At 49.2% G+C, this 15,890-nt stretch overlaps 1 protein-coding gene across 1 annotated transcript; it reads right to left on the bottom strand.

The window, feature by feature from the left end:
- Positions 1-255: 255 nt before the first annotated feature.
- IL10RA (interleukin 10 receptor subunit alpha) lies at positions 256-15,889 on the bottom strand. The gene is made up of 7 exons (XM_005579781.5): positions 15,749-15,889; positions 13,673-13,793; positions 12,563-12,741; positions 8,648-8,817; positions 7,909-8,059; positions 6,348-6,469; positions 256-3,031 (listed from the first exon to the last, which is right to left on the bottom strand). The coding sequence occupies exons 1-7, from the start codon at positions 15,813-15,815 to the stop codon at positions 2,099-2,101; spliced, it is 1,743 nt and encodes a 580-aa protein (XP_005579838.2). The 5' UTR covers positions 15,816-15,889; the 3' UTR covers positions 256-2,098.
- Between the last annotated feature and the right edge of the window lies 1 nt (position 15,890).

The raw sequence follows: 15,890 nt of genomic DNA, 5'->3' as shown, positions 1-15,890 counted from the left end.
CCCCATGGGGAGTTGTCAACTCCACATGACGAGTGGGGAAATGAAAACCTGGAGGGGATAAGTAATGGGCCCAAGGTCACAATACAGGTAGCACGAGGACTCCCTGGGTCTGTCGGATTTGAGCCTGAGTCCTCGGCCCTGTTTCCTTAAAGTGACATCACACATCCCACCCATTATCACCCTCCTCATTATCAACAACCGAGTCCTCCATAAGCCACTGTGCCATCAGCAATCTGACTGGTTTCACACGATTCCTGTGATCTTGACAATTTATTGGAATAAAAACATGTATCACTCATTGACAGAGCTTTGTGTTGAAGGCACATTCATACCCATTTCCTCAGCAGAACCTCACATCCCTATGGATTAGACAAGTCAGTCATTATTTTTCAGATGAGGAAACTGAGGCTGCAAGAGGATAAGTGACTTCCCCAAGGTCACATCCCTGGGAACAGCAGAGTCAGAGCTAGAACTTCAGAGCTCCTGAGATATCCAGAATTCTTTCACTGTGCAATGCTGCCTCTCCAATAAATAAAGGAACAAAATAAATAAATAAAGCTTTCAAGGGAACCCTGAGGAATCCTCCCTCAAGCCTGTCTCCAGAGGGAGTTCAGTTGCCAGACTGGCACCTAAGAGCACTCTGGCAGAGGGGTAGGGGTCATGGCTGGATTCCCTGGGCCGGAATGTCTGTTTTCAGAATGCTCCAGAGAAAGGCAGGGCTCAGAGATGACTCTGGATGGCACGCACAGGCCTGTCCCCTCACAGCTTCCATGCCTGTGGACTGAACTGCCTTTGTTTGAAGACAGATTCCAAATGGCCTATGGGGAGGCAGGGCCCATAATGCCCCCTTCTGGGGCCGTGTCTAATACTGTCTTGGCATGACACCATGGACTCCCACTGGATCTGTTAGCCCCTGGCATGAGAAACAAGCTGGCTTGGTAGTCCATGGACAGTATCTACTTTTTCCCAGGGCCAGCTTGGCTAATACCCAGCAAACATGGAGGACCCCCTAAAGGTGGAGTCCTTATTTCACAGAAGGGGAAATTGAGGCCCTCTGACAAGTGGCTAGTCCAAAGTCACACAGCTGAACACCAAGAAGGCAGGGACCCCAGCTCAGTGCCCAGTGGCTTATCCTCTGGGTCTGTAGCTGGATATTAGCAGCAAACACAAGCACAGACCTCCAACCCTGACTCTCTGGGGCTGGCATGAGCTGGTGTCCAAGCCCAGAGGCTGCCCAAAGGGCTGAGTTATGACCAATACAAAAAACCACGGCTTCTCTGGAACTTGTCAGCAAGATGGTGCGGCAGCAGGGTGGGGATGTGAGTGGCTGGGCCACAGCCAGTGCCCCAGGGGAATGCCACTCCATTTGCTGGACAGAGGGAGATATTTGCAGATGGGCACCACAGCTACCCACCAGAGGGATGGGTTCTGAGCTGGAAGCCCCATCCGGGGTCTCAGCTCCCTTTGTCTCCCCCCGGTGAATCCATTATGATGTGTTTGAGTGTCCAGAAAATATATACCTTAAGATCTTCCAGTGACAGGCTTCTTGCCTCAGAGGCCTGATGGGGGAACCCATGTGACCACCCCAGAGATCAAACTCGGCCTCCATATCCTCCTTTTTCCCCTAAAAACCACCCCAGCAGCAAGGCCCTGAAGCTTCCATTCCCATAGCCCTTCTTCCTGCTGGAGGCCCTGATGCTTGGGTGGCCTAAGCTGGGAGGTCTGGCTCTGAGCTGACTTCAACCTGGCGGCCTCACCACAACAGAAAGCCCCATGGTTCCCCTGAGCAAATAATCCTTTATGATACAAGAAAGAGTTCCGAGGAGGGAGAAGGTCCCTGCCTTTGTCAGCTCTGCCAGAGTCTGCAGGGCCCCAGTCAACAGAACGGGTCAGTGCCCCCGACACTCTGCACTAGTTCAGTGAGTTGACCTCCATTTGCCCCAGGCATCCTGACCAGCCCTGCAGGGCCTGACTGGGGCCATCCCCAGTGGACTTGCAGAAAAGTGCCCAGACTGCCTTGTGCCTTACTTCGGCCTTCGTTGTCCCTCCTCTGGGTCCAGGCAGAGGAGCAGGCATGGTTAAAACCAAAAGCAGCCTCTCAGCTCGAGTCACTCGAGTGCAGGCTAGAGATGAGGGGCAGGGTGACCAGGTCTGAGTTAAAGCTGCCCAGGAGACCATCTGGGGCTGCCACACAGCCTAGAGGGGCAAGGTCATGGGCAAAGCTCCAGTCAGATGTTCCCAGGTCACTGCAGCTGCTCAAGGCCAGGAGTGACCATTCCTCAGTGGGCTGGTTCCACTGTTCAGCTGGGGCCCCCGAGGAAGCCAGAGTCATTTCTAGGGGATCCTGTTTCAAATAGCCCTTGGCCAGGGCTGATGGATGCAAGCCTGCTTCGTCATCCAGGCATCCCCTGAATTTGGGCCCAAGGCCACCTGTCAGGGGCAATTCTTCCTCCAGGCAGCCTGTCTTGGTTGCCTTCTCCTCAGCGCATCTGGTCTGCCTCAGGTAGCCCCGGAATACCACAGCAGTTGGGTCTTGTTCCGCAGGCACCTCAGGCTCTGGGGGACTGTCGTGGCCCAAGGCTGAGCCACCCTGTGTGTCCCCAGCCTGGCCCTCAGAGTTTTGAACTAGGCCAATGCCACTGTCATCCTGGCCCCTGCTGTCGCTCCCCACCTGCTGCTCCCAGGTGGGCCCAGTGCTGGGGCTCAGGCTGGGCTCCTGCAGGCAGATCCCGCTGTCCGTGCTATTGCTGCTGCCACTACTGCAGCTGTCGCCCAGCTCAGGGGGCTCTCCGTTTCCCAGCGTTCTGTCAGCCTGGGGGTGAGGGTCAGGGAGGAGGAACTGGGGCTCTTCGGTCTGCAGGGATGGTTTGGTACTGCCAAAGCCACTGTCCGTGCTGCCATGCAGGTCCGAGTTCCTCAGCTCTGGTGACACCTTCAGGAAGGCCTCCTCATCAAGCGGGTGGATGGTGTCTTGGGTCTCTGGGGAGGGACGCTGGCTGATGAAGATGAAGGCGTTGGGCTTCTTGAAGAGCTGGGGAAGAGAGGGCAGAGTGAGAGAGGCAGGAGTCACCTTCCAGCACCCATCCCAGTGCTGCCGGGGAAGGCCAGGCCCAGGAGGAGAGCTCAACGGAGGGGACTACAGTCTTAATTACACTGCAATATGTTCTGTTTTGTTTCCTTTTTTTTTTTTTTTTTTTTGAGACGGAGTCTCGCTGTGTCTCCCAGGCTGGAGTGCAGTGGCGTGATCTCGGCTCACTGCAAGCTCCGCCTCCCGGGTTCACGCCATTCTCCCGCCTCAGCCTCCCAAGTAGCTGAGACTACAGGCGCCCGCCGCCACGCCCAGCTAGTTTTTTGTATTTTTAGTAGAGACGGGGTTTCATCATGTTAGCCAGGATAGTCTCGATCTCCTGACCTCGTGATCCACCCGCCTCGGCCTCCCAAAGTGCTGGGATTACAGGCTTGAGCCACCGCGCCCGGCCTTCTGTTTTGTTTTCAAATCCAGCTTTCCTCCTAATGCTACTCCCAGTTTGGCTCAGTCCAGATACATAAGAAGCTTGTATTCTTGGGCCCAGATGGAGTAACAGGCAGAACCAGGGTCTGCTAAGCATGGTGAGAACTCTCAGGTGGCTCCATCCACAGTGCTTTTCAAACCTAAAGCAGGCTAGACCCACCTAGAAGCGTGTTTCAATCTTTTTTGACTATGACTCAAAATCAGAAATAAGTTGCATAATGACTTGTATATATACCCGTATGTAAATAACTGAAACCAGTTTCACAAAATAATACTCATCATTATGAGATGTGCCACAATATTTCTGCAGTTCTTATTCTATTGTATCCTACTCTATGCCCTCCTGCCCATTTCATTTTCTAAAATTCTGGATGTGAGACACCAGATTAATTTCTCTATGCCCCCAGTCATGACTCACACGAACACGGTGGCTGCAGTGTGGGGCAGTGGCACAGGTGTGGAACTCGCAGAGAAGGGGCTGCTCTCCGTTAATTGCCAAGGGTTTTAAGGAAGTCACATAACCCCTCTGCCCTAGCCACACTGGTGTTCTTTCTGTCCCAGAACACATCAAGCACCAGACTGCCTCAGGGCCTTTGCACATGCTCTCCCTGGTGCTTGAAATGATCTCAGCACTTTATATGGCTGTGTCCTGTTCATGGTTTAGGTCTCAGTTCAGATGTCACTTCTTCAGCAAAGCCTTCCTGAATACCTTGACTAAAGCAGTACTCCTGCCACTCTCTCCACATTAACCCTGTTACTTCTTCCTAGCACTTTGTTCCTAGAATTATTTTGTTTGTTTTCTGTCTCTCACCATACACACACTCACTTACTCCACATTCCCAAAAGAACACAAACTCCTTGAGGGCAGGAACTGTCTAGTGTTGTTTACTACCCTGTCTCCAGAGTCTAGACTGAGCTGGCACACAGTAGGCCCTCCTAAGGTCTGCCGACGGGCTCACTGACTCACTGTTGCACATCTGCCCTCATTTCCTTGGTACATGATGATTCAAATGCAGCTCTGATTGGTTGAGTCCCTATTCCTATCACATTGTTTGGTGATTTAGGATGTGTCCCCTAGAGCCAGACTTCATGGGTTCAAATCCCAGCTCTGACTCTTATCAGCTTTGTCACCCTGATCAAATTACTTCCCCTCTCTGTGCTTTAGCTCCTCATCTGTAACATGGAAATAATGACAGAACCTGCCTCCTTATGTTGTAGTTAATGTGTCTACAGTGCTTAGAACAAAGTGTGGTACATAGAAGGTGCTCAATAAATATATGTTGAATTGAACTTTACCCTCCAATAATTCTGTAAGAGAAGTATTATTACCTCTATTTCCTAGAGGAGAAAACTGAAGCTCAGAGAAGTTAAATGACTTGCACAAACAGTAAAGAACACATCTGGAATTCATACTCAACTGTCCTGATTTGAAATTCCTTTCTTGTCCAATAATACTTACCTTGATGAACTGTTGAAAGATTAGATCAAACAAGCTAATGAACGAGAACAAACTAATGAATGTGCCAATGCTCTGTGCATTAGAATTTATTCATGTGGTGATGACTATGCTCATCAGATGAAGGGAACTGTGTTATATTTATCCTGAAGAGAAAAAACCCTCAAGGACAAGACAGTTCTGTGATCCAAAAGTACAGAAGGGGCAGAGTACGGTGGCTCATGCCTGTAATCCTAGCACTTTGGGAGGCTGAGGTGGGCGTATCACTGGAGATCAGGGGTTCGAGACCAGCGTGGTCAACATGGGAAAACCCTGTGTCTACTAAAAACATAAAAATTAGCTAGGCATGCTGGTGGGCACCTGTAATCCCAGCTACTCGGGAGACTAAGGCAGGAGAATCATTAGAACCTGGGAGGTGGAGGCTGCAAGTGAGCTGAGATTGCGCCACTGCACTTGTCTCTCTTCTTGTTTTCCCTAGAGATCCCAGGATCCCTCTGGAGATTCCCCTTCCAGTTGTGGGGCCCCTGCCTTGCAGATGGAGCTGGGTCCTTCCCAGCTGATCCCTTGGCCATCATGCAGTAGTGCCAGCTATGGGGGCTATGGTGGGCAACCTTCTATGTGGCCTGAACTCCAGGCCAGAGACAGGCCGAGGTTTGGAAAATGCTGCCCAATCTTTGCAAGCTGAGTTTTGGAGGCTGGCTTGTCACAAATGTATCATTTGTCAGTACAATGTAGCAAGAGGACACACCCTGGGAGGGGAGGAGGGCTTGGCCTCCTCATGAGCCCCTCCCTGCCTCAGCCTGCATCCCCTCTCCACTGGCCCAGCATCCCCACCGCCCCCCAGCGTCCTCTCTCCTCTGGCCCACTCTGATAGCAACCCAAGGACCAGCACTTCTGGCCTTTCCTTCTTTCTCTGTTGTGGAATACCCATGGCCACTAGCTGTGGGAAAGTGGGCTCCATCCCTGATGCTTCCTGGTTGTGTGGTCCTGTGTGTGTAATAATCTCTCTGTGCCTCAGTTTCCTCACTTATGAAAAGGGGTTAAAACTGTGCCTCATTATCAGAGATGCAATGCACAGGGGCTAGTCCATGGCCAGCTACTAGTAGATCATACCAAAATGGCTCGTGGTCACTTGAGGTTTGTGATTCCATGTGTCTTATCTGAGCTACTGGATGGCAACATTCTTGGTACTGGGCTTCATGTTCACTTCCTCCCTCTGTCCCTACAGAGACTGATGAAGGTATCTCCCAATCACACCAGGGCTGAGAACAGAGGCGAGCTGAGGCAATGGACTGTCTGGGAGGAAAAGAGCTCCCCGCCCTCCTGGAAGCTCTGGTGTGGCTGGGAAGGATGGGGCAGTGACCTCCTTGCAAGACTCACCAGGACCCTGGGCAGCTTCTTTCGGCGCCGCACATACAGCTGGAGGGCCAGGCAGTAGGCCAGGGCTCCGGAGAGCAGCAGGACAAAGGCAAAGAAGATGATGACGTTGGTCACGGTGAAATCTGCAGGCCAAGAGAGATGTGTTTGTGGCCTGGCCCCATGGAGCATGGTGATTCTTGTCATAGGACTCTGGTCCCATGAAATCCATTGGCCACTGTCAGGAACCATTCAGTGGCCCAAGGCAACCCACAGGCCACAGCTCTAGATGAGTCTAGGTTTCTGCGAATCCCCACCTGGTCTTCCAAACCATGCCCTGAAGGATGCCCTTAGGAGATGAACTGACTGCTTCCAGCTCTCTGCACACTACTCTCATCACAGCAAACAGAACAGCGAGGCAGGATGGTACAGCAGGTAAGAGTCGAGGCTCTGGGGGCTGCTAGATCTGGGTTCAAGTCCCAGCTTCACCACTTACTAGCTGTGCAATTGTGGACAAATTACTTACTCTCTCGGAGCCACCAACCTCATAAGGCAGTTGTGAAGTACACAGCACTGACCACGTACCAATACCATGAGATTCTTTTAACTTTTATACTTATAGGAGGTAAATACTATCATCAGCCCCATTGTTACAGATTAGTATCCTGAAGCACATAGAAGTTAAGTAATTTGCCCAAAGTCATACACCTCAAAAGTAGTAAAGCTGAGATTTGAACAGAACTATTTCATGTATCAGTGAAAGAATGTATGAAAAACTCTTAAGGCTGCCTGATACCCACTTAGTGCCTTACTCTGCATTGAGACTTAAATGACACTGAGCTGTTGAGTGTCCTTCATCAACTGAAATTTGTTGCAGATCTAGCAGGAGTCACTTTCGTCTTTGCCAGACCCTGCCCACACTGGACGGGGCCCTCCCAGAGCACTTACTGTTGGCCTGATTCACTGGGCGCTGGACATCTCATCAGCTGTCCAGAGAGAGTTGCTTGTTACAGTCTCCTCTGTGCACACTGTATCTCCCCAGCCGGGACGCGAGATCCTCCTAGGCAGGACCTTGGCCTCCACGTCCTCTATTCTCTCCCTCCCCCCATAGCCCCGGCACCTGACTGACAGCCTGGAGCAGGATTTGCTGACGTTAGCAGCTCTGGTGAGGAGCGGAGCAGAGTAGGGGAAGTAAGGAGAAGCCCTTTGTATCCCTGGCTCTGAGGAAGAACAGCAGAAGACCTTAACAACAGGAACTAGCACAGCTGACTGACGACGGCCTGGGGGAGGGGGATGTTGTTGGGAAACATCACTGCGCTCCAGTGGGAGGACCCTAGATCACAAGAGACCTGGTTCTGCCACCAAGTCCTAGCTGTGCAACCCTAGGAAGCTGCTAATACTGAGTCTCAGTTCCCTCATCTCTAAAACGAGGACAGTAGGACCTCTCTCCTATTAAGGATGCAGAGCTATATGAAGCAGCACCTAACACAGTGGCTGGCACCAGCTTCCCGGGTGCACGCATTTTGGATTGCACCAGGCCCTCCCAGTCTCCCTCCCCATGCTGAGAGCAGCCCGGCTGACTCACACTGCCTGGTGAGGGAGACGCACTCCTCTTTAGACCACATCCCCTTGTTGGTTCGGGAAGTGACAGATGGTTTCACCTGGACACAGAACTCTCCCACTTCTCCAGAGGTTAGGAGGCTGAAGTTTTCATGATTTACTTTCTTGTGTGTGAACTGGAACAAAAATGATAGCAATTAACAAAATCATTTTATTTCATGGCACACAGACACTGAGAGCTGGCGGGCCTTTAGAGGTGATTTCAGCCAAACCCCTTCAGTATCCTTTGTGTAAGATAACAACCCTCACAATTACCAAGGCAGCACATGATCTCTGTAATGACCACAATTTTATTTTGTATTTTAAAAGAAAAAGCAGTGTTTGATAGATGCTGAAGATCTTCTCAGAAGGGGCTGAAATCAGCTGTGGTGGAGAGGAAAGAGGGTGGATTTTGTAGATGCCAGCTCTCCCATACCAGGGGTGCCTTCTGTTAGGTTACATAGCCTCTCAGAGCCATATTGCTTCATCTAGAAAGGCTCTGGGGTGCCCAATTGCCCTAGTAGGCAATGCCTTTGAGGAGCATCTCACAAGAGCATAGCTCTGAGGGCTGAGGTGGGTTCTGCTCCCTCCTCTGCTCACCTACCATCCCAGACCCTCCCTTTAGTCCACAAGCAAAGTTCCCAATGGCACACAAGGGTGCTTCCAGCCCAGGGGACAGGGAAGCCAAGGGAGCTCTGGTTCTGGGGCCTTGGGGAATTCCATACCGTAAAGTTTCCCGGCACCTTGCGAATGGCAATCTCATACTCTCGGAAGTGACTGAAGATGCTTTCATATGTGTCATTTGCAGGAGCCATCTTGGGCCTGGGGGGCTGAATCTTCCCAAGGATGAAGCCATTGTGGATCTCTAGCTTCACACTGCCAACTGTCAGAGTCACTAAATGGAGTGGAGTGGGGGGGGCAAAACCATGAGACCTGAGGGCTGAGGAAGGCTTGGGTGTCCCCCCCTAGACTTTGCCTCCAGAATTAAGCTTAATTAAAACCTAGGCCACAGGTTTGTCAATGTGGCAGAATGTAAGGGCATCTTGGGGAGCACATTAAAAATACATATACCCTAAAATCAGATGCATCAACCAATGGAATATGATGGAGAGCCCAGAGATAAACTCACAGTTGATTTTCAACAAAGGGGCCAAGAACACACAATGGGAAAAGAACAGTCTCTTCAATAAATGGTGTTGGGAAAACTGTATATTCACAAACAGAACAATGAAAATAGATCTTTGTCTCACCCCTTACATAAGAATCAACTCAAAATGGATTAAAGACAAATGTAACACCTGAAACTATAAAAACCACTAGAAGAAAACCTGGGGCAAAGTTCTAAGACATTGGTCTGGGCAAAGATTTCTTGGATACGATCCCTAAAGCACAGGCAACAAAAGCAAAAATAGACATATGGGATGGCATCACACTAAAGAGCTTCTGCACAGCAAAAGAAACAATTACTAGAGTGAAGAGACAATCTATGAATGGGTGGAAAATATTTACAAATGTACATTGAATAAGGGGTTAATATCCAAAATATACAAGGAACTCAGACTACTCAATAACAAGAAAACAAATAAACCTGTTTTTAAAATGGGCGAAGGACTTGAATAGACATTTAAAAGAAGACATACAAATGGCCAACAGATACATGAAAAAATGGCCAACATCTCTAATCATCAGAGAAATGCAAATTAAAACCACAATGAGATACCACTTCACACCTGTTAGATTGGCTATTCTCCAAAAGATGGAAGTAACAAGTGTTGGCAAGGATGTGGTGAAAAGGGAAACCCTTGCATGTCGCTGGTGGTGAATTTCTCAGCCATTGTGGAAAACAGTATGGATATTCCTCAAAAATCTAAAAATAGAACTACCATGTGATCCAGCAATTCTCACTACTGGGTATATATTACTTAATTAAGAATTAAGTAATAGAGTGCTTGGAATTTTCTTTAAAATGCTAAAGTAAATTTCATGGGGGGATATTGATGACCCTCCCTACCACCAATTACTTTAAAATTGGCCTAGTGTTTGCATTTACTAAAGATATTGAAATTAGTGTATTGAAGAGATACCTGTATCCCCGTTCACTGCAGCATTATTCATGACAGCCGAGATATGGAAATGCTCACCAACAGATGAATGAGTTTTTAAAATGTGGTATATGTATACAACAGAATCCTGTTCAGCTTTGAAAAACAGGAAACTGAGGCCTGGCCCAGTGGCTCATGCCTGTAATCCTAGCACTTTGGGAGGCTGAGGCGGGTGGATCATTTGAGGTCAGGAGTCTGAGACCAGCCTGGCCAACATGGCGAAACCTCATCTCTACTAAATATACAAAAGTTAACCAGGCGTGGTGGCATGTGCCTGTAATCCCAGCTACTCAGGAGGCTGAGGCAGGAGAATCTCTTGAACTCGGAAGGTGGAGGTTGAAGTGAGATGAGATCAAGCCATTTCACTCCAGCCTGGGTGACAGAGCAAGACTTTGTCTCAAATTGAAAAAAAAGGAAACTGTCATTTGGGAAAACACAGATGGACCTAGAGGACATCATTAGCGAAATAAGCCAGGTGCAAAGAGATAAATACCATAAGATCTCACTTAGGTATAGAATCTAAGTAGAATTATTTTAGAATTCGATTCCTAGAAGTGGAGAGTAGAAGGGGTTACTAGAGGCTGGAAGGAGGCAGGTGGGGGGACGTGAATAGGGAACAAGGAGAGGGGTACCAAGTTACAGTGAGACAGGAGGAATAAGTTCTGGTGCCTATTGCATGGCAAGGTGAATGCAGTAATAATAATGGACTGTATATTTCAAAATAGCTAAAAGATAACATTTTAAATGTTTCTGGCACAAAGAAATGCTAACTATTTGAGGTGATAGATATTCTAATTACCTTGATTTGATCATTCCACAAGGTATATATGTATTATGTATACATAACACTGTACCTCATAAAAATGCAGAATTATTACTTGTCAATTAAAAATAAAACAAAAACTTTTTTTATAAAATGTTTTCAATACTTTACTGTTTTGTTTTTGTTTATTTGTTTGTTTTTTTGAGACAGAGTCTCCCTCTGTTGCCCAGACTGGAGAGCAATGGCTTGATCTTGGCTCACTGCAGCCTCTGCCTCCTAGGTTCAAGTGATTCTCCTGCCTCAGCCTCCCTGAGTAGCTGAGACTACAGGTGCATGCCACCAGGCCCTGTTCATTTTTGTATTTTTAGTAGAGATGGGGTTTCACCTTGTCAGCCAGACTGGTCTTGAACTCCTGACCGCAGGTGATCTGCCCACCTCGGCCTCCCAAAGTGCTGGGATTACAGGCGTGAGTCACCGTGCCCAGCCCAACACTTTACTGTTAAGCATAATATTTACGGTAGGTGTGTGTAGATAGATACCTTTCTACAGGTTAGGACATTTTCTTTCTACTTTAACTTTGCTGAGTTTCTCTTTAAATGTCGTTTTCTTTTCTGAATAGTTAATGTGATAAATTGCATTGATTACATTTTTATGTAGAAATTTCGGATAGACACAAAAGTAGAAGAGAATATAATGATTTCCAAAGTCCCAGCTTTAGTAATTGCAAATGCTAGGCCAATTTTAAAGTAATTGGTGGTGGGGGAGGGTCATCAATATCCCCACATGAAATTTACTTTAGCATTTTAAAGAAAATCCCAAGCACTGTATTAGTTAATTCTTAATTACTTAAGTATGTATCTCTCACATATCACACCTTTGTAAATATAACTACCATGCTGTTATCACCTATAACAAACAAATACCTAGTAATATGCCCTAAAAACCATTTCATATACAAATATGGCCAGTTCCTCAAAAACGTCTTTTTATAATTGCCTTGCTCAAATCAGAATACAAAGAAGAACCAAACATTAAAAAAAAAAATACAGATGCCGTGGGCCCATTCAAGACACAGTTAGCTTGCATTTCCGAGCCTGGGCCCTGGAAATAGGTATTTGAAACACCCTTGCTGGGAAATGTTTCTGCACCAGCTGAGCAGTGCCCGGTGAGCAGGCACTGGGGAGCCAATGACCTCCCAGACCATCGGCTCTAACTCTGAATCCTACAGCAAGGTCTCTGTGCACACAAAACTTTCTTAATCCCAACTGGTGGGATGCAAAATCCCATTGAGTTGGGGGCTTATCCTTTCTTCTTACCTCTCCAGAAAGGGATCCGTAACTTCTCTTTAGTAGCACTTCCCATTTCAAAGGGATGACCCCTGGGTGTTCACCCCTAAAGAAGCGGGTGGCTCACCCGAATTCTGCCTACTGCTTGCTGCCCTATGCTGAGTGTTCATGGATTCGCTTCCTCTCCCTGAACCCTCCCTCAAAAAACAAGTTCACAGGCCTGGACCTGGTGACTCAGCTGCCCCAATCCACCCCAAGACCTCTCTTCTGTAGGATAAAAAACTCCAGTTCCCTTTTAAATCTTAAACAACTTGGGCTCTATTTTATCTAACGTTCTCCAAAGTTCTGCCCTATTTGGGCAACTAGTTCTCCAGCCAGGGAGCCTGGCTGACGTGGTAAGCTATGGTAATAGACAGAAAAGCTCTAGACTAGAGTTCCTGGCTGGAAGGGACTTCAGAGACATGTTCTAAATCAAGGGAGGAAAAGCACCTTCATCCAAAGAGAAGCGGGTGTTGGTGACGGTCCAGTTGGAGTGCCGGCTGCCGTCCACAGCACGCACTCTGGCCCGGTAGCCATTGCTGCGGTACAGGTCCAAGGTCACCGCGGTAAGGTCATAGGACAGGGCCTGGCTACAGTTGGAGATGGAGTTCCAGCGCCCTGTTCCATACCTGAAGAGACACGAGGTTAGGCACTGGAAAGGAGCTTGTGCTCAATCCTACCTCCTTTAAGGGAGACGCAAGAGGCCAGGAAGAGAGCTCCCACAGTGGGAGAAACTGGGACAGCCCTCAGGCTATATCCTCTAGTCCACGGCAGCTCATTGTGAGGGGTCTCCCTTGGTCCTGGGACCCTGTACCAATTTCCATGTGGTCTAGAAGATTTTTAGACAGGAATACGAGTAGTCCCAGCTCTTCCAGAAAGCCTTGCTAGCTCCTATAGCACAGCCCAGTCTCTCCCTTCTCATTGTGTTTGCAGTCATTAGGGTTCCCCTGTTGTCTGGCTATACTGTGGATGCTTCTCCTGCTTTTCCAGTAAGACAGAAAAGCCTTGGAGGCCAGAGGTGGTGGCTCATGTCTATAATCCCAGCACTTTGGGAGGCTGAGGTGGGCGGATCCCCTGAGGTCAGGAGTTTGAGACCAGCCTGGCCAACATGGTGAAATGCCGTCTCTACTAAAAATGCAAACATTAGCCAGGCATGGTGGTAGGCTCCTGTAATCCCAGCTACTAGGGATGCTGAAGTGGGAGAATTGCTTGAACCCAGGAGGCAGAGGCTGCAGTGAGCTGAGATTGCATCACTGCACCCCAGCCTGGGGGACAGAGCGAGAAGCTGTCTTAAAACAAAACAAAAGAAAAAAAAGAAAAGCCTTGGTGCAAAGGCTTTTCTTACTCTGGAGTGAGCAAAGGCTCTGGCCTTTTCACCTAGAGCTCCGGCATATTGCTCAACACAGGAGTCTCAATCAGTACTTGCCATCTGCTGGCTTTGTGTCAGGGGCCCTCAGGCACTCACTTCATTAACAAGGCAGGTATCTTCCCATACTAGGGGAGTGTGGGACTAGGCAGGGATTCACTCTTCCCTCCCCTTCCCTCTTCCCCTTTCCTCACCTCAGGAGTGCCACTTCATAGCAGGTACTTTCAGACTGATTTGGGATGGGTGTCCAGTGGAGGATGTGGTGGAAAAATTCTGCTTCAAACCACACAGATGGCGGGCTGGGCAGCTCTGTCCCTGGGGAGAAGAATGTCAGTACCACAGCTGGGAGGACCCACCCCCCAAGGATGAGGAGGAGGCTGGGGATGGTGGCAAGCAATATAACAGCTACCATTTCTTGAGTGCTTTACTATGAGCTGAGTGCTGGGCTAAGTACTTTACATATGTTCCATTTAATTAGCACAGTAGCCCTACACAGCAGGCATGGATGACCCCAATTTTATCAAAGAAGAAAGGCAGGTTCAGAGAGGTTGTGACTCACCCGAGGCCAGTAGAGCCAGTAAGGGGCAGAGTGGGCATATGAATCCAGATATATCTGATTCTAGAGCTAATGTGTCTCCCTAAATCACTGTCCTGTGCTGTCTGTGATCAGAAGCTGCAGTGGTGGCTGAGAACAGCCAAGCTGAGTCTGATGCCTCCCAGGGAAGAAGGCAGGGGCCGAGGGCTAAGCAAGTTGGCAATAAGCTCTCAGATGTGTTAGTCGCTGGCTCTGCCCCATCCCTGTCTCTGCTCTAGCACTATTCCTAGGCTTGACCCCATCCCCACACCTGGTCCCCAACTTGGCTTGGCCCAGGCTCCAGCTCAAAGCCATCTCATTAAGTACACAGACAGCCCGCTTGCTGACATCTGCCTGCTTCTCTTCACAGGTCTCCTGGGCTCCCCAAGCTAAGTGCTTGCCTCATTCCCTAGTTTCTAGAAGGGCTTTGCCTGTAGCCAGATGCCCAATCCCTGGCTGGGCAAGGACAGATGGAATAAGTCAGCTCTGGCTCTACACATGACTGAGGACATCCCCACAAGAGCTGGCACCCGTAGCTCCCAGGCAAGATACTCAATACCAATTCCTAGCTCCACTCTCCCTTTACCCCTAGTACACACCATTCACCATGGGAAACACTGCTGAACCCATTGTCTTCTTTGTAAGAATGCAACAAACATTTCTACTTTAAGAGTCTTGCTGATCAAGAGGACAGAAGTAAGTGCAAGGCCAATGGCTGGTTGATTCCCCTTCTCTCCTCCTTGACCCCTAAGTTCTCTCCATTTGACAGCAACTCTGCTCCGCTCCCTAGTTTTCTAACTTCTCGACATCTCTCTAATCATGCACCTGTTTTTTATTTATTTTTTCGGGGATGCTGTCATCTGTCTCTTGCTTTCTTTCTTATACCGTCTTTGATCTTCGCGTCAGTGCGTTGATTTCGAAACATTAGACGGAAAGTGAAAAACGCAGGGAGTCTTTGTGGTGTTTGGGCTGCACATCCCCGACTCAGCTCTCGATCACGTGAATGGCTGACTGCATGTTTTACTTTGTATTTTGGTGTCACGAAGAAGCAGTTTCGGTCATTGCTCTCTGTCTCTGCTCTTAGTCCCTCCAACTCCGGGCTCTCTCATTCTCTCTCTGGGGTTTACTTTTCTTAGTGGCAGAAACTTGGCCAGAGAACTGCCTGGGTTAGGAGCCTGAACTAAGGGAAGAGGGAGGCAGGTGGCAGCGGGAGTGAGTTGGGGGCTACAGGTGGAGCACGGGGGATCAGATCGCGGAGATCAGGGAGGGATGAAGGTGAGATGGGAGGAGGACAGAAAGCGGTTAGTTGAAGGACTAGGAGAAGGGAGAGTCAGAAGATCAAAATTATTCCCCAAGGGGACAAGAAGTCCCGTCATTTGAACCTAAACAGCAAAAAACCTAGATCTAAACTTAAGGCTCATGGAGAAGTGGGTGGATGATGAGGTTTGCGGGGTGGGGGTTTGGCCTTGCACATACTTCTCTATCCTTCCCAATCCGTCAGTTCCTGTCAGCCTCAGCCTCTTCCACTTCCACAACAGGTAAGCCTGAGATTCAGATTTGCCAGAGTAAGGGAGCCCGGCCCGGCACCCGTCTCCCCAGAGGGCCAGCCAGCCAGGGCTCTCCACTGGATGGAGAACTTTAACGGAGCGGGCGCGGAGAGGGCAGGGCAGGGAAAGGCCGCGTCCCAGAGCCTTACCATGAGCGTCTGAGCCAAGACGGCGACTGAGGAACGCCGCCAGCAGCACTACGAGGCGCGGGAGCATCCTGGGCACGCCGCATCGTCCGGGGCCGGAGCCCAGCCGGCCTGCGCGCCTCCAGCGACCCTTAGGCTGGGACTG

This window comes from Macaca fascicularis, chromosome 14 (genome assembly GCF_037993035.2).
Source record: "Macaca fascicularis isolate 582-1 chromosome 14, T2T-MFA8v1.1".
Lineage (NCBI taxonomy): Eukaryota > Metazoa > Chordata > Mammalia > Primates > Cercopithecidae > Macaca > Macaca fascicularis.
The sequence above is the reverse complement of the archived record's forward strand: the minus strand, read 5'-3'. Positions and strand labels throughout refer to the sequence as shown.